General features: G+C 49.6%; 1 protein-coding gene across 11 annotated transcripts in view; it reads right to left on the reverse strand.

Annotated features, from left to right (window-relative positions):
- Positions 1 to 17766, reverse strand: part of ZNF185 (zinc finger protein 185 with LIM domain) — a 61718-nt gene that overhangs the window by 24317 nt on the left and 19635 nt on the right. For 8 of the 11 annotated variants that reach the window (XM_087860363.1, XM_045788807.2, XM_087860357.1 and 5 more), the window contains 6 exons: positions 17554 to 17595; positions 16358 to 16441; positions 10704 to 10790; positions 8187 to 8291; positions 7037 to 7132; positions 3991 to 4080 (listed from right to left, as the gene is read on the reverse strand). In XM_087860363.1, the coding sequence (XP_087716489.1) occupies positions 3991 to 4080; positions 7037 to 7132; positions 8187 to 8291; positions 10704 to 10790; positions 16358 to 16441; positions 17554 to 17595 (504 nt within the window). The remainder of the gene's footprint in view (positions 1 to 3990; positions 4081 to 7036; positions 7133 to 8186; positions 8292 to 10703; positions 10791 to 16357; positions 16442 to 17553; positions 17596 to 17766) is intronic. The other 3 variants (XM_087860355.1, XM_087860358.1, XM_087860356.1) reach the window with 3 other exon arrangements.

A 17766-nucleotide genomic window follows, 5' to 3' on the forward strand; every position in this document is an offset into this window, starting at 1 on the left:
TAATGCCAATCCCTTAGCCAGCAGGATACCCTCACACACCCACCCCACCCATACTTGTGGCATACATGCTTGAGCCAAAGACAAACCTAGAAGGCCTAAAGAGCTTGTTTCCTGCCTCTGTAAGCCCTGAACTAGCTTTGCCATGGACTTCATCAGAATCCTGTCCCATCTCCTGTCCTTTATAGAATTATGGTACCAGAGATTGTCCTCATCAATTTGTGAATCAAGTCAAGATTCTCTGCAAAGAGTAATTTGGGGGTCCACTGCAACACAGGGACAAGTGGATGAATAAGGTACCTTTGCCCTAGGTCTCAGAGCAAAGTCACTACAGTTACAGGAGGTGTAATCCATCTGACCTGTAAAAAGGAAATCTTAGTAAAACATTCACAGGAACTCTTGATGAACAAGTAATACCCCAGAGGTCTCCCATGCCCCTAATGAATTGCCTGGAAGTCAAGAGTTTAGGTATGGGCAAGGTAATACTTCAGGCTGTAACTAGATAAGAGATTCAGTAGCCTAATACAGTTACTGTCTATTCTGGACACAATTACACTCCCCACATGTAAGATAACACCCCCAGGATGATAATGGTTGTCCACAGTGAATACACGTGCTTAAAGTTTACCTGTTCGTCATGCAGAAAGAACATAAACGTGGAAAGCCCAGGCTTGCAACATAAAAATAAAAAAATACCAAAAGTTTGGTGGGGAGAGGATGAACTACTCTGTGTCTTATTAAAAGAAATCCAGCCAATAAAACTGTAAAGGGGAACAGAAGTCAGCTTTCCCAGTGTTTTTGAATAGTTCTGGTAGAAGGAGGTATTCCTTTGGGGCTGCTTTATTTAGCTTGAAGTTTTTATAAAAGGAGAGTTTGACATAGTACATAGTACTTTGTGCCAGGGAATGTCCTACATGCTTTCCACAAACAAACTCACTTAACCCTCACAACAACCCTGTGTGGTAGGAACCATTATTACCACTATTCTGTAGGTAAGGAAATTCAAACACAGAGTGTAATAGGAACAAACTTAGCATGTTTGACTCCATATTGCTTCTATTTTCCTTGCTACTATGATGTATAGCTTAGAAACTTCTGTTTAGCCCTGCACAGAGGCATGCTACAGCTAAGATTTGCAAAAACCACTCTTTACCCAAAATTTACCTCACCCAAGGAGATAAATAAGTATGCACAAAAATGACTATGTTATGTTTAAGATTTACAGGAACAACATGACCAGATTCCTGTTAACAAAGATAAACTGACCAAGGACACAGAAGTTATACAACCTTCCTGGGATGTCTACAGATGTCAACCACCTTTTAATTCCACCCCTTCTGGTTTCCCCGTTGGCTAACTTTCTTTTGATTTTTTTTATGAAGCTCGAATTTCATGCCAAGAGGAGATAGTGCCTTAGGATAATAGTCCACCATCTCCTTGGTTTGCTGGCTTTCTGGATAAAGTCGCTTTCCTTACCCTAACATCTTGCCTCTCCACATACTGGCCTGTCCTGCAGTGAGCAGAATGAGCTTGGATTCGGTTTGAAGAGGAGATGACAAAGATACCCAAGGCCACATAGCAAGTAAGTGATAGAGCTTCAGTACACAGGAATACATGCTCTTGATCATCATACTATACTGACTCTTCCTGCACATGTAATGAAGCAAGACTAAGTTAGAATAGGGAAGAGTTCCTCAAGTTTGGGACAGTTCGACTGCCCTATAGGATCTCCTTGCCCACCCCCATCACCCTTCCTCACACAACTCTTGGGAATTGAGCTGCCTCTCCAGAGCCCCAGAGCCGTGCCCGAGGAGATCCGCCCAAGTGGTCCCTCATGGATGGAGGATTGCCTGCCCTCCCCGTGTGTCCACAGCGCCTGCCCCAGGGGCAGCTCTGAAGATCAGTGGCCAGAGACGACCAAGGCCGGCCTGTTTGGCAGGGGCCACAGGAGCCCCTTTCGTCTCCTTGCGGGGAGGCCGCCCCCTGTCTCCCGACTCTGCCTGGACGGCGTCGATAGTCCATACGGGGTCAGAGGGACCTGCTGCACCCGCAAGGTCGCTGACACCAGCAGCGCCCGCCAGGCCACCGGTGCAAACACAGTGAGAGCCCAGGGTGGTCCCAGACGGACGACCCGGCCCATTTCTGATCCTCGCGCGCCATCTAGCGGCCGGAACCAGCACGGCAGGAGAAACTACACCGAGGCTTTTGTAGCCCTGAGCAGCCATTTCGCTTTGTGGATGGTCGCATTTCCTGATAGGCACTGCGACCCGAGCTCCCCGATGCAGGAAATGGCGGTGCGCGCAGGCGCACACAAGCTTCAGCGCGCCCGCCCCGCCACGCGGGCGCACAAAAGACGGTGTCGCGCTCCGCTAGGCGCGCGCGTCCAAACAAAAGCGCACGCGCGAAGGCGGCAATGATTGTCAACCTAGACTGGCCATGAAAATAAACTGGGAGGTTTTTTAAAAACATGGATGGTGTAAGCCACCCCACAACAATTAAGTCTAAACCTCTGCATGGGGCTCAGGAAGTTTGTTATTTTTTTTAATAATATTTTTTTATTATATTATGTTAGTCACCATACAGTACATCCCTAGTTTTTTATGTAAAGTTCCATGATTCATTACTTGCGTATAACACCCCGTGCACCATGCAATACTTGCCCTCCTTAATTTCTTTTTAAACACTTTCCTGGTGATTCTCAAGTGCAGCCAGAGTTTTCTCCATTGTCATAATGCATAAGAAGAAGCCAGATCCTGCCCCAGGTTTGGGGAATATTAGATGAGATCATGCAGACAGGATGCTTTACACTTTAACTAGCTGAGAGTTACTGGTCCTGGATTTTGAGAATAGCCTCCACATGACAGACAGCATAAAATAGTTGTTTTTTTTTTTAAGTTTTTCCTGAAGTGTTTTTTGTTTGTTTTTCTTTTGTTTTGTTTTTTTAGAGGCTCTTGCATTGGAACTCAGCTTTGCTGCTTGTAAGCTCTTGGGCAAGTCACTTAACCTTTCAGTGCCTCAGTTTCCCTAGCTTATTCATTTTATGTGGTTGCTTTGGAACATCCTAGTGTATTCCCACTGCAGGATTTGTTGTCAGTTCTCTAGCTGCAGCCTTTTTCTTCTTGCTCTTCCTAGGAACCTTACAGGAGCTTGCCTGAGTTACCCCATGTAACTAGTAGCCCTCTTCACTGCCACCACTCTACATCAGCACCCTGGTTATCTCTTTCAGAGCACTGCTCTTCCCAGGAGGCACAGATACCTAGGTTCCAGACTTTTGTTCTTCATTCTAATTAGGTGCAAACCTCACAGGATTGTGGGGAGCACTGTATAACACACAGTGAGTCTAGGGCTGTGCACACAGTAGGTGACCCAAAGTTAAGTAGTTGTTGTAGTCAATAACAATATCTGGTATTAAAGGCCAATCAGCCCCTTCATACCTCGACAAGCCTTCTATTCCACAGTCCCTGACAAGAACCCTCAGTACTAGCCACACTCAACTACATACAGTGCCCAGGAAATAGAAGGTTGTTTGGAGTCCTTTGCATATCCTGTTTCCTTTGCTTGAAGGACCTCTATTCACCTTTCAAGATTCGGCTCAAAAGCCACCTCACCCATGAAGCTGTCCTGGGGCCCCCATTTTCCTGCTCCAGCATAATGTATTGTTCCAGTCTGGTCCAGGCTTTACCTCCCATCAGCCATATCTGTGTGCTCCAGCCTCCAGCATAGGGCAGGTGCCATTCAAGTGAATGTTGATTGAACAAGTGGGTGACTTCCTGATTATGGTAGACTTCCTGGCTGGAGGCAACAAGGTGTAGTGGAAAGCTTTGTGGTCCCAGAGGTAGAGGCCAGAGGGCTCTAGCTGGGGTTTCAGCTTTTGCCACAAGCTTTGGACCAGCTCACAGGCCTTGCTGGTCTCACCTTCCAAGCTAAAGGCTAAGGTATACCTGAGTTGCTTTCTTCACCTCAGAAGCTCAGCACTGTTGTCTGATGCCTTACCCCTTCAGGTGTGCCTCTCTGTCCTCCAGGTCTGCTGGACTGTCACACTTCCGGTCAGTTGGTCCAGCAGAGGCCAGAGTGGCACTGGAGCTGAGGGAGAAAGCACACATGCCCACTGAGGCCTCAGACCAAAGGAGATGGGGGGCCCTTCCCAGTTGCCTTCTCACAGGAAAGGGGGACCAACATCTGCCAGTAAAGGACAGCATCTCAGTCCTGCTGTTAGTATGGCACAGGTGCCACTGTGTGTGATAACATCTTGTGAGCCGTGGCCTTAGTACCTGAGTTCTAGATCAAGCACTGCCCCTGATCAGCTCTTGGTTTTGGGTTCCAGTATCCTTGCCTGACCTACGTTTCCTGGGGCTGTGTGGGAGTACAGGATGGTTGTTCCTTACTAAATGCTCCACACACCCACAGCAAACTAGCCACCCTACTGGTGGATTGGTAGATGAAATAGGGCAGAAGCCTGCTGTGTAGGGATGCACAACCCCTTCCCATTGCACCTTAGCACCCCTGGAGCCATGTGCCCTCTTCAACCACCTCCATGTGCTCCCTGGGACTGAGCCTCCTAGTACTGATTGGCTATCCCTGGTATTCCTCCTCCTGACTCCTGCTTGCTAGGTTAAGCTGCAGTCCCTACAGGAGGATCTCTTCCCAAGCTCTGCCTCCCAATGCCATCCCCTCTGCCACCTCAACTTGGGTCCTTGTGAGTAGGTGCTGGGCTTGCAAGGCTGAGAGTTGGCACCACACACATCCTGACCATCCAGGAGAAGGGGGAAGCCAGCAGCTGAGCACAGTCTGTGGAAGGAGTCCAAGCCTGGTCTGGGTTCAGGACTTTGTGTCTGTATGTCTATTTCCTCCCCAAAGGATGGCTTCTATCTCCAACAGATGATGGGAGCTGAAGGGCTGATCAAACAGATGCTCAGGGCATAATACTCACTTAGATCCCACAGCTGCCTGACATTGGGGCAGTGCGTGGTCCCTGCGGGCACATTGCCTGTGTTCAAATCAGCACTTTGCTACCTCCCAGATGTGTGACCTTGGGCACATCACCTGACTTCTCTCAGCCTCAGTTTGGTCATCAGTGAAATGGGGATGATAATTGTGTCTGCCTCATAAGTTTTCCGAGAAGAGTAAATGAGTTAACAGATATCAAGTACTTAGAATAATGCCTAAGCCCTAGCATGTGCTAAATTGCTCCTGTTACTATTACTGGGGCCTGGGGCCATTTATAGAAGCAGCATCCCTTTGCAGTACATCTGTATCCATCAACTTGATATAGATTGAGTGAGTGGGTTGCTGTCTTACCCAGTCTTCCCATGGATAGGTTGCATTCTTTTCTCTCTGTAAATCAGGTAGATTGATGCTCACAGCATGCTCACTAAGAGTTCCTCATGTTTATTCTCAAATCTGTTTATCCCAGTTGTACTTGCAGCCATAATTAATTAAGTTCAATTATTAAACTCATAAAAGTGAATGGGAAAAAGTGAATGGAAAAGGAGTGGTTGTTTTCTGCATAAGAAATAACATTTTTTGGGATGCTTGGGTGGCTCAGTTGGTTGGGCGTCTGTCTTCAGCTCAGGTCATGATCCCGGGGTGATGGGATCCAGTCCCGCATTGGGCTCCCTGCTCAGCAGGGAGCCTGCTTCTCCCTCTGCCTGCTGCTCCCCCCTGCTTGTGCTCTCTCTCTCTCTCCCAAATAGATAAATAAAATCTTAAAAAAAAAAAAGAAAGAAAGAACATTTTCTGGGGTGCCTGGCTGACTTAGTTGGTAGAACATACAACTCTTAATCTTGGGGTTATAAGTTCAAGCCCCACATTGGGTGTAGAGATTACTTAAAAATAAAATCTTAAAAAAAAAGAAACAACATTTTCCTTGGAAATATAATAAAGGCAAATTTCTTAAAAATCATTGTCAAAATAAGGATAGGTAAGACAACGTAAAAACTCTTGAATCTTGAAAGGTTAAAAGTCATAAATATCTAGACTATTCTTCAGATTATTTTGCAAGGTAACTTGATGTTTGGCTTCATTTTAAAGAAAATGAAAGCAGAAAGCAAGGACTTCATTTTATGAAGGTGTGTAAGCAAGAATCTGGAAGAATATTCAAACATGAAACAGAAGTCTACAACAGCAGCCAGCAAATTAAATTAATAGCACAACTGTTCTGGCCAGCACACAGTGATGCAGGCTGCAAGTGCTGGGCTCTCAGACAGTCCTCCCCACTAGTGGCAGCTCAAAGAGCCAAGGTCCCAGCCCAGTGGCCTTTCTTTGCACCTACTGAGGCACAGTGGTAGGACAGGTGTGCTGGCTGGCAGCATGCCCTTGTGGCTCTCTGCAGACACTGGTTTTGTCATTCTTCTTTATCCATTTGCTCTGAACCATAAGGGCGTTAGCACAACTGACCTTGATATTTTCTGAATCACCTGAGAAAGTGGCCCCTGACTCCACCCAGGTCCAGAATTTGAGCCCATCCAGACATGCTTGTCTTCTCAGAGGGGCTACTGCTTTTCCTCTCACTGAACCACAGAGCATAACTGGTCAGGAAAGGCTGGTGGGGCAGGAAAAGGAGCTTTGGGACTTTTGGAAGGGAAAGGAGAAAGCAGAGACGAAGGACCTCCTTCAGCTTGTCCTCAGAGGTCAGCCAAGAAGAAAGAAGGCACTGATTCATCCATCATTTGGCCATTTGTTTGTTAGTTTGTCCTTTCACTCATTCCCCACACATTCATCCTACCTCCTGATGCCTGCCCAGGCAGGGGCTGGGCCTCCAGCTGCAAGTGGGCCCTTGTGCCTGCTCCGTAGGATCTTGAAAGCCAGTGGCAGAGGGTAGAAAGAGCAAGATTCAAGCGTAGGCAATTCCCATAAGTGGAAAGCCCAGGGACAAAGGATGTGGTGGCAGCAACTGGAGAAGCAAGCTGTAGACAAGACTATGGGAAATGACAGTGGCTCAGCCTCCAGCAACCCAAACAGTTTTGGCAGCTTAACCCTGTCACCAGAGATACAAGAGAATAAATAAGTTGGGTCCACCTGCCTCCTCCAGGCAGCTTACCCTCCTTTCCCAGAGCCAATGTCTGCTGTCAAGACTTCAGGTAGGAAGCCCATGGCTCTGGATCCCACATTGCCATCACTTGACTGTGCACTTGACCTGTTATGGGAAGAGAAGCATTTGCTGACTCTGGTTAAGTTTTAATCTAACTAAGATGTCCTGAGAGCAAGCTTCACAGACTAGAACCCCAGGCTCTCGGCTGCCAACCTGCGCTGCTCCAACTAGAGCCAACCTGACATCAGCAAGTATTTCTGCTTTTCTTCCAAACCTGATGGACTGGGAGCAAGAGTGGAGCCAAAAAAATAGAGCAAAGTAGCAACTCAGGAGGAGGCTGGTACAATGGAGGGATCAATGGCTGACAGAACAAGTGGCAAGGCATTTGGGGCCACTAATAAACCATAGAGCCCAGGACAGAAACAAGCTCCCCCAGACATCCTGAGTCCCCTTCCCTCATTTCCATGCTAGTCCCTACCGGGGATCCAGAACTCCATACTGAGAAAATGGTGGCAAGCAGGCAAGGTTGTGGGCTCTTATCCATTACCGGCTACCAGCATCCCATTGAAGAAATATCTAGCTCTCAGTCACTGCTCACCACACCTAGGCTTCCCTGGTCTGGCTTGGAGGACAACTCAGTGAGATGGTGACAGGATGGCTGGGCACAACCATCCCTTCTGGATTCATCATACCCCACTGGCTCTGCCTCACATCCTTGCCAGCCTCTACCATGTCTCCCTTTATCCACAGGTCATCCTGGAAGTCCATGCTAGATGCTCCATTGAGGCCCATGTATCCTTTGGTCACTGACTTCCCTAAACTGCTGATTTGGCAGCCTTGCTTGCCCTGGCCATCAGCAGGACTGCTTTCAATGGGGGAAAAGTCACAGTGAAGTTGGGCCAAGGGCTAGGGTGGGGGTGGTCTGGCCTAGAGTTTGGTCTAGCTCTACAATTGGCTCCCTGAGGGATTTTGGCAGGGGCCTGCCCCTCTCCAGGCCTCATACATTCCTTCATTTATTCTTTCAACAAATATTCATTGAGGACCTATACTGCGTCAGGCACTGGAGACACAGTGGGGAACTGGACAGTCCTGGTCCCAGCTCCATCCATTGACCTTAGACCAAGGGCCACATGGGCTCTATGTCCCTGCACTGAGTTACCTTTCAGGGTCTGGACTGGGGCTCTTGAAGGCCTCATCACCAACCAAATCTCTCTTGGCCTCTCTAGGGCTGTGGGCCTTTTTGTCTTTGGAGCCCAGGGAAGAACTATGGAGGAAAGAAACATAAGTTAATCACCCAGTAGCCACCCACACTCAGATGAAGGCAGTTACCTCATCCCTAAATGCCAACTGTCTCCAAGGAACTTAAAATTTGATATTGTAGGACTGGCCAATTCTCAAATTCTCATTACTAATAGCCACTGTTGATTGAGGGTCAGACTCCATTCTCGCGGTTCTGCATGCATGAACCCTCCACATAAACCCCAGGATATGGGTACTGTATTTATCCATGCCTACTTTCCAGATGAGTGAATGGGGGCACAGAAAGCCCAAGCAATTTGCCCCCAAGTTCCCCAGGTAACAAGGGAAAGAGCTAGGATTTGAACCCAAACAGTCTGATTTCAGAGTTCTGGATTATAATCCTCCATGATGTCAAAACTGCTCCTAGCCTACTAATTCCACCTCCCTCTATTCTCTCTGACCTAGTGGGCCACTCCTGCTTTCTTTCCCCATCTGTCTGTCGTGACTCTGTGACACCATCTCCTACCTTCCTTACCATACCTTTCCAGGCTCCTTCACCTTTTGGTGTTCTCAGCATTCCTTTCCATGTGCATGCTCCACCATCCTGCCCACCTCCTCTGCTCCCATGGCGCCAACTGTTACCCTCAAGCCAGTGACTTCCACTTATTCCCACCTCTCAGTGCTACTGATGCATACCTCCAATGCCTTTCAGACTGGCCCTCAGGAAGCTCACCCCCAACATTGCTAGAATTGACTGCCATCCCCAGCCACCCTCAAGGGGGATGACCAGGCAGTTGCCACCTCCACACTGGGGTCTGTGCTCAGCCTGCTGGCCCTTCTCTCCTTGATTCCCTTGACATTGTACCCCAGTACACACTAACATTGAATCCCATTATTTCACTCTCATTTGTCTGCATATAACATGGAAATTTCTTGAGCCCTAACTTCTCTCCAAAACCTCAACTACAAACCCTCAAATGCTTCCCAGCAATTACATACTCATCATATATCCATAAAAAAATATCAAGTATTTATATCACCCCTTCTTGCCCCTTCACCCTGGTCCCCAGTGGTGTACTGAATTATGGAGCAAAAGGCACAGAGTGGAAGTCAAGCAGCCTGGGTGGGAGGCTTGAATCTGCCTGTTCTTGGCCGTGTTGCCTTGAGCAAGTTACTTGACCATTCAGGGTCTCAATTTCCACATCTGTAAAATGGACATAGTGACTGCATTTACATCCTGCACGGGGATACCTGCTAGTCTGTTGGGGCAGGGCAGGGCTTGGTGAATTCTAGCTTTCCAGCAACAAACATAATGTTCTGGGCCAAAGGGAATGTACAGAACACTTAACTGCAGCCCCTGCCCTCCAGGAGCTCAGAGTTCTTGGGGAAGACTGATCTATGAGTGGACAATTGTGCACAGGCACCATATGGAGGCTTGTGAGGCTGGAACTGAGGGCCCAAGGAGGAAGGATATATGAGGGGTAGTGAGTTCAGGCTGCAGAGCCCAATCAGGGTAGGAGGCATTGCAGGGTTTTCCCCAGGAGGCTGGCATGACTACTTTTGCCTTTTAGAAATCTCACACAGGTACATAGAGATATGGAGTGTCTAGGGATTGGGCAATAGGAGAATAGGAATAGGAAACATCCCTAAAGTAAAATGGGTAGGACTCAGTGCCTGTCTGGGGTGGGGAAGTGGAGAAGGAGGAGTCAAAGAGGAGAGTAAAGGGAACCAGAAATCCATCAGAACTCATCTTGGATGCCTCTTTCCCCAGGAAGCCTTCCCTTAACCATCCCCACCTCTAGCTGGTGACAGGCCCCTGGTTGGAGCTCCCACTGCCCCAGTGGGCATACACTCTGACCTCCCTCCCCAGACTCTGGGCTTCATGAGGCAGGGTCTCAGTCTGGCTGCTTCACAGCTGCCTTCCAGGCCCTAGCACAAGGGTCAGGTGTGCATCAGGAGCTCAGTAAATGTTAGTTGAGTGAATAGCTAAATGAGTAGAAGACGGGATCCCTCCCTCCACCTGTCCCTCCAAAGAGAATTGGCCCCTCCCTGCTTAGATCTCCCCTTGCCCGCACCCCAGCTTTTCTGGAGCCCAGCCCCTAGCAAACCCTGCAAGTTCCCCCCTCCACCCCACCAGTCTGCTTGCCTGTTGCATGACTCTCTGCCTCCTATCTTGGGGCAGGGACTGGGCCCTCTGAGCTCCCTGCTGGTTGTGGTTCCCCTGGCCCTCACCCTCCCCAGCACCAGGTGCATCAGATGGTTAACATCTCTGGCCAGGGGGCAGTCACCACTGGGGTGGAAAGAATGAGATGGGGGTTGAGGACCTGGGTTGACCATGTCTCTCACCAACCAGCCCCTGCTCCTGATCATTTGCATCCCTTCCCTATTGACCCCATCTCTAAAATGGCTTGGAAGGAGCCCAGCAGCGGCCCCATACCTCATTCCTTCCAGGTCTGGAGCCATCAGGCGGAGTCCTGTCCCAGGTGTCATGATCTGCAGGCGGACAATCTCCTCACCTCTTGTACTGTAGCCAAGGAAGAGACCCAGAGAGTTGTTGGTAAGAAAAGCCTCCCCCTTCCCCATCTGTGCCAGGGGTCCAAGGGCACTCTCCCTCAGGAGCCTCCTGGCTAATGCAGTGTGATACCCAGACCCATTGCCTTCTTCCCCCCTCTCGTCTCCTCTTTGGCCTTAAGCTTTCTTGGTGCTATAGCTAAGTGTGGGCCACTGACCTCCAGGCCCCAGAGGAAGAAGAGTGAAACACCCCTTTACTAATCCCCCACCCATGAGCCCAGACCCTTTCAGGCACAGCAAGTGGCCTTCTGGGTGGAAATGGGACCGCCCAGCTCCAACGCCTGTCTGTTGCTGCTGCCATGATGCTGCTATCCACTTGCAGAGGTGACCCCTGGCTGTGGTCCCACTAGAATGTCCCAAGTGGCTATTTGTGAGGCCAGTGGGAATTCTGGGTATATAGACTGATGGGGACTGATGACAAACAAGATACTCTGGAAACCTGCAGACCAAATATGGAGTGAGAGCCACTGGGTGTAGGATATCAGAGACTTGGGGAATGAAAGCAAGTGACCAGGTGCCTGTGAGCTGCTCACAGAGGATCAGACATTCTCAGCACTCAGAGGGCCCCTTTGAGGATTCCCGTGCTCAGAACCTGGCCCACAAGTGACCACACATATCCCTCCAAGTGCGATGTACTTTTTGGTTCCACTGCAGGGTCTGATACCCAGCAGGCTTGGGCCATGGTGATGGCCAGAAGCAGAGAGAATCTAGAGCTCCCTGGCTTTGTGGGGATACTCTTCATCCCAAACCATACCTACCCAGGTCCACAAAGTGAGGCTTAAGCCATCCTTTAAGACCCAGCCCACTTACAGCAACTAATTCCTTTCTTCAGCTGCCTCTGGGCACTAGGCTGGGTACTGGAGTACAGATGGGGGTGAGCCCCAGGCCTGCCCTGGTGAAGCCTCCAGCCCAGTGGGGGGTAAAATGGGGGGCACAGTGGCATGGGTCCTGACTCTAGTAAAGTGTAAGGCTGTACACAAATCCAGTCCCAAGGACACCCGAGAAACTTCATGGAGATATAGCCCCACTGGAGGCCAGCTGGAGGGAGGTGGGGGAGGAGAAGGTGGAAGCTGGCAGGAGTCTTAAATGCGGAAACCAGATCTGGTGTGGCAAAGGGAAGCCAAGGAATGGGCTTGAAGTGGGGGGTGAAGGGCTTCACATGATCAGACTGGCAGTTTAGAAAGGCCCCTCTGGGGTCCCAGGAAGAGGAAAGGAGGAGCCAGGGTGAAGGCCGGGAGGTAGGTTGTCTTCACTTTGGGTGAGCCAGGGTGGCTTGGCTGCTCTCCTTGGAAAGTCACCTTGGAGTTGATTCTAACATCTGGCTCCAACCTAAACTTGGAGGCCTTAGAGGACCGGGTCAGTGGGCTGCTTGTCTATGTCCCTCCTGGGGCTTAGGCTGAGACCTAGCACATTGGAGATGACAAGAGGGAAATGCAAGGGCTTCCAGGTATAGGGTGCCTGGTGCACAAGGGCAGCTCTGATCTCTGTGTCCTCCCATGATAGCAATGATGACAGCATAAAGCACCTGGCTGGGACACACCCCACTTGAGAACATCACAGGCAAATAAAACATACTTCTTCACTGGTGTTTTTTGTTATGTCAGAGAGGCAATAGGAACAAATTATCACTGAAGCCTGTCCAAGCTGGTGCCTCTCCTTCAATGCCTTCCTCCTTCTTTGTCACCACCTTGAGCAATTCCTTCTTGAAGACCCAGCTCAAATGGCACCTCTTCCACGGGGGCTGTTATGGGTTGCACTGTGTTCCCCTAAAAGATAAGCTGAAGTCCTAACCACCGGTATCTGTGAATGTGCCCTTAATTGGAAATAGGGCCATTGCAGATGTAATTAACATAACATACTGGAGAAGAGTGGGTCCTAATCAAATGTGACTGATGTTCTTATAAAAAGGGAACATTTGTACTTGGACACATGGAAGGAATATAGCCATGTGAAAACAGGGGCAGAGATTGGAATGATGCATCTAAAAATTAAGAACCAACAAAGATTGCCAGCAATACCAGAGGCTAAGAGAAAGGCCTGGAACAGATTCTTCCCCCAGAGCCTTTGGAGCCCTGCTGACACCTTGATTTAGGACTCCTGGCCTTCAGAACTGTGAGAGGATAAGTTTCTGTTGTTTAATCTGCCCAGTTTGTGATAACTTGTTACAGCAGCCTCAGCAAACTCATCCAGGAGACCCGGCTGCGCGCGGCAGTACCCACACCCGCAGTTTTCCTTCAGAGGCCCGCAAGGTGGCGATGTTGGTTTCTTCATTTGAAGAAGGCCCTGCAAATCAGCAAGCCTATACCTGGAAGCACCAGGACTTTATATGTATTATCCCATTGAGAATTTGGGGCAGTCTCAGGAGGTAGGTATCACTACTTACTATTGTATACGTGAGAAAACTGAGGCTGTGCTTTTACTTACTGCTCTCCAGCTTACTCTGCCAGACAGCATGCTGGAGCACAGCCTACAGGCCCTACCATGATTGGGTGAGGCAGAAAGCCAAGGAAACTTGACCAGTGCTGTGATGGGGATGGTAGCCAGTTTCTCTGGAAGAAGGTATTTGAATAACCTCCGTCCAGAAGGTGGGTAGGAGTTACCCCACAATGAGAAAGTTAAAGACAAGATGAACCCAAGAAATCAAGCCCCAGGGTGCATGGAGGGAAGGGCTCTTCCATGGTTGAGGGGGGGGGCGTGGTGGGGGTGACAGTAGAGACAAGTAGTTCAGATGTGGATACTTGGACCTGAGAGGTCTTTGGGTTGCCAGGCAGGTCTTGTGTCTAGTGGAAGGAAAGTGACAGTTGGACAGCCCCAAGGACACAGCCTGTGGGTTTCCTTGTGTGGCACTCTTTCTGTCCCAAATTTTCAGCCCTCCTTGAAGTCCCTCAAGGGTTTGGCACCTAAGACAAGGACTTCCCTCCTGGTTGGCCCACTGCATGAGATGAGGAACTTACCTCAGACTTGAGCCAAGGGAGATGGGGCAGCCTCAGCAAGGCCATAGCTGGGGACAAGACTGTGATGTTCTCCTGCCCCACTATGCCATAAGTCAGCTTTTTCTGAAATGCTACAAAACCCAGAATTTGGTTGAGTCACTGCTCCCCACAGGGCTGGGCTCCTTCAAGGGCACATCCAGGCCTGGAATTCTCGAATAACTAGGCACAGTGAAGCTGGGTGTGGGGCACTGATGGTGGCTGCCTGACCTGACCAGTGCAGGACCTTTCTGATGCGGTGGGGTCAGAAAGGAAGGCAATCTGGAACCAGTCAGCAGCTCACCTGGAAGCTGTCTGGAGGGCTGCAGATATTTTGTGACTGCAGAATCTGAGCGAAGAAGTATTATGACAAGCATCACACTGAGCCTCCCTGACCAGTCCCTGTTGCACACTTCTGATGACAACTCCTTCCTTCCCACCGGAGGCTGCCCCATTGTGAGACATCTTTAGTGTCTGGAACATTCTGTAATGTGGTCCCAGTTCTGTTTCCTGGGGCCTCACAGGCAAGTTTGATCTTTGATTTCGGGCCTCCAGAACTATGAGACAATATACTTCTGTTGTTCGAGCCACCAGTTTGTGGGCCTTTGTTACTGTTGTCCTGGCAAACCACTACAGCCACCTTGCTATGACAGCCAGATGATGGGTATTAAACATCCAAAGGAATTTTCTGGCATAAATGTTAAAATGCCTCTCAAATACATAATACGGCACAACCTAATTCTTCTATGGTGTCTTTTTAAAAAATCTGAAACCATTCATCATTTTGGTTTGTTTTTTGTTTTTTTACACAAAACACAAATAAGGAGAAATCAGAGATGTGTACTCTTTGGGGCTGAAATTATGTCCTCTCCAAAATTTATATGTTGAAGTTCTAACCCCCAGTGTCTCAGACTGTGGCCTTATTTGGAAACAGGGTCATTGCAGATGGAATTAGTTAAGATGAGGTTACACTAGAGTAGGGTGGGCCCCTAATCTAAAGTGATTGATGTCCTTATAAGGAGAGGAGATTAGAACAGACACACACAGGGAAGAGCCTGTGAAGAGACGCAGGGAGAGGTGGCTATCTACAAACCAAGGAGAGGCCTCCCTCCCAGCCCTCGGAAAGAACCAAACCTGATACTCCTTGATTTTGGGCTTCGAGCCTCCAGAACTGGAAGACAATACATTTCTGTTTTTAAGCCAGACCTAGTCTGTTCTGGCAGACCTAGCTAACTAAGACAGCCCCCATGTCCCATCAATCCCCAAGTCCCACCAATGCTGCCTTGTGAAGAGCCCTCAAATCGTCCATTTGTTTTAAAGTTCTTACAAACAAAAGTTCACACAAACAGGGAGGATCAAGAGAGGGAAGGAGTGAAGAAGAGGGGCAGTCCCGCTGCTGGGGCTATGACCTCAGGATGGCCTCACACTCCTGCTCCCTCTAGACAGAGAAGGTCTGCAGCCTTGCTCTCCTTCATCAGTCTGTGCTATGGCAGATGGCCCTATCCTTCTCCTGGCACAGAGGAGGTGGCTCTGAGGGACCGTGGTCACATACAAATGGTTAAATGGTTGTGGGACTTGAACTGAGGAGGGGAGTAGGGGCCTGCAGTGGCATTACGAGAGCTAGAACAGTCCTGAAAGTGACCTGTAGGAACAGGTGCTCTGCCTCTCTAGCCTCGGGATCTTCCAAGGGTGCCACGGAGACATACCACTTAGCCGACTTGGATTTGGACAAAGCTCCCAGTCTAGGCAGGAGCTTTAAACAGCAGTAACAACGGGGAAGTGGCGCTCTCAACAGGACTTAGCTCAATTCACCACAAAGTACTAGGAGGTACTGATTGCTCTCTATTTGCAGACATCATTTGTCCAGATACTCAGGACTCAGAAATCAGAGCAAATCAGGGCCCCGTCTGTAGTGAGAGCACCAGTGCTCAGCCTGCCCCTGCCCTGTCACCCCTGTCCCAGACCCTCCCATCTAATTGGCTCACAGGCCAGAGCCAGCTCACAGCACCCACCTGGGCTCCCAGAACCCTGCAGGGCTAGGCAGACTCTGCATGCGCTCAATCGAAATTACCCAAGACACTCTGGCTTTGCTTCCATCCACACTGGCAAAGAAGGCAGCTGTGAGCAAGGCTGGGGACTGTGGAGCCTCCTTCTCCAGAGGAGGCAGAGGACACAGCTGGCAGGTTGAACTTGGACAACTTATGGTAGAGCTATAGACAAGCTCAAGAATGGTAGGCCCTCTCAAACCCTATGGTTAGTTCTTTTTCCTGAGATGTCGTGGCTGCCATTGGGTTAAGTTAACACGGATAAGCATTAAACAGACAAGAGTGACATACTCTCCCTGGATGCCAGGCTGTTTTGCTCTGTTCAGCCGTAGGACATCCAGCCAGACAGGCTCTTACTGATTACTGTGCCTCATCTTGTCACTGGGCACATGGGAACACTGACCCTGAGGCCCTGCAAGGCGGTGACCTGGCAGAGGTTCTACCGTGACAGTGGCAGGGCAAGCCTTGAAGCCACCAGCACCAGGCAGAGATGAGTGATTGATTACCTGCTTGAGCCAGGAGGGGATCTTGCTAGAGCAGGTAGGTCTTGGCTCTTCTCCGAAGGCCTGTCCTCATCCACCACATCAACCCTGGGGGCAAGAAGAGAAACAGATGCACTGCGTGTCCCCTGTGGCATTGCTCAGCTGCCCTAGAGCTTGGGGCTCCCGAAGGACATGCTTTCTTTCAGTGGTGTCTGTGGCCATGAGGTGGCCCAGCCTGGAGGCTCAGCGACTCCAGTTTGGCATAAGGACAGCATATCACGTTGAATAGTGTGCTCCAAAATTCATGTCTGCCTTGCACCTGTGAATGTGACCTTATTTGGAAATAGGGTCTTGGCACATGCAATCAAGTTAAGATCAGGTCACACCGGACTAGGGTGAGCCCTAAATCCAATGACCAGTGTCCTTACAAGAAGAGGGAAATTTGGACACAGACACACAGAGAAAGGAAGGTTCATAAGATAGAGGCAGAGATTGGAGTGATGTGTCTACAAGCCAAAAAATGTCAAGGGTTTCTCTCTCACAGCCTCCAGAAGGAACCAATCCTGCTCACACCTTGACCTTGGACTTACAGCCTCCAGAACTCAAAGACAACACATTTCTGGGGTCCAGGCCACCCAGTTTGTGGTACTTTATTACAGCAGCCCTGGGAATCTAACACAGCTCACTATGCTACCTCATGGATGCCTTCCTTGTTTACCTCATGGAATATTCCTAAAATCCAACTTTCCAGAAGTTTCTTCCCTGTGCTCCCCAAATAGTCTCCTCTCCCGGAAGACGTTTTGTGTCAACTAACACCCTGATCATTCCCTGTTGAACCCTGTTCGCCCTTTAGGGCCCATCTCCAATGTCATGGTCACTTCCAAGAGCCTGGCCAGGAAGAGGCTCCCAGTGACAAACCTCTGGACCCCAGCCCAATAATCCCTCCTGCCAAGGCATTGTCCAGCCTATCCCTGGCAGGGTGGGAAGGAGGGGGACAAGTCCTTTTTACCCTGGTAGCTACTTTTGCTTCAAAACCTCAGAGGCCCTTGGAAACACTATGGCTGTACCATATATATGTTCTGTCGGCCAGATCCTGCCTACACAGAACTGGCCGTTGAAGATAGAAGCCACCAGCCCCTCACAACTTCCCACTCTGTGCCTGCTTTCCATGTCGCCCATACTCTGCCCCTGCTAGCAAGGCTTCCCTTGCTGACATTTACCTCTTCGCAATGAATGGGGCCTGCATCTCCTGAGTAGGGCTGCTGAAAGGGAAGCAGAAAGGCAACGTGTTGGACAGAACCCATGGACAGGTGACATCATGACCACTCTGCTTTACAGGGACCTGGGCTTCTCTCTCATTCCCAGTACCTCACTAGTCCTGATGGCAGGAGCCAGACCTCTCAGTTTTCCAGAAAGTACATCTGAGAATCCCA

The sequence above is a fragment of the Ursus americanus genome, chromosome X, assembly GCF_024610735.1.
Source record: "Ursus americanus isolate L20-20 chromosome X, mUrsAme1.1.p, whole genome shotgun sequence".
Taxonomy (NCBI): Eukaryota; Metazoa; Chordata; class Mammalia; order Carnivora; family Ursidae; genus Ursus; species Ursus americanus.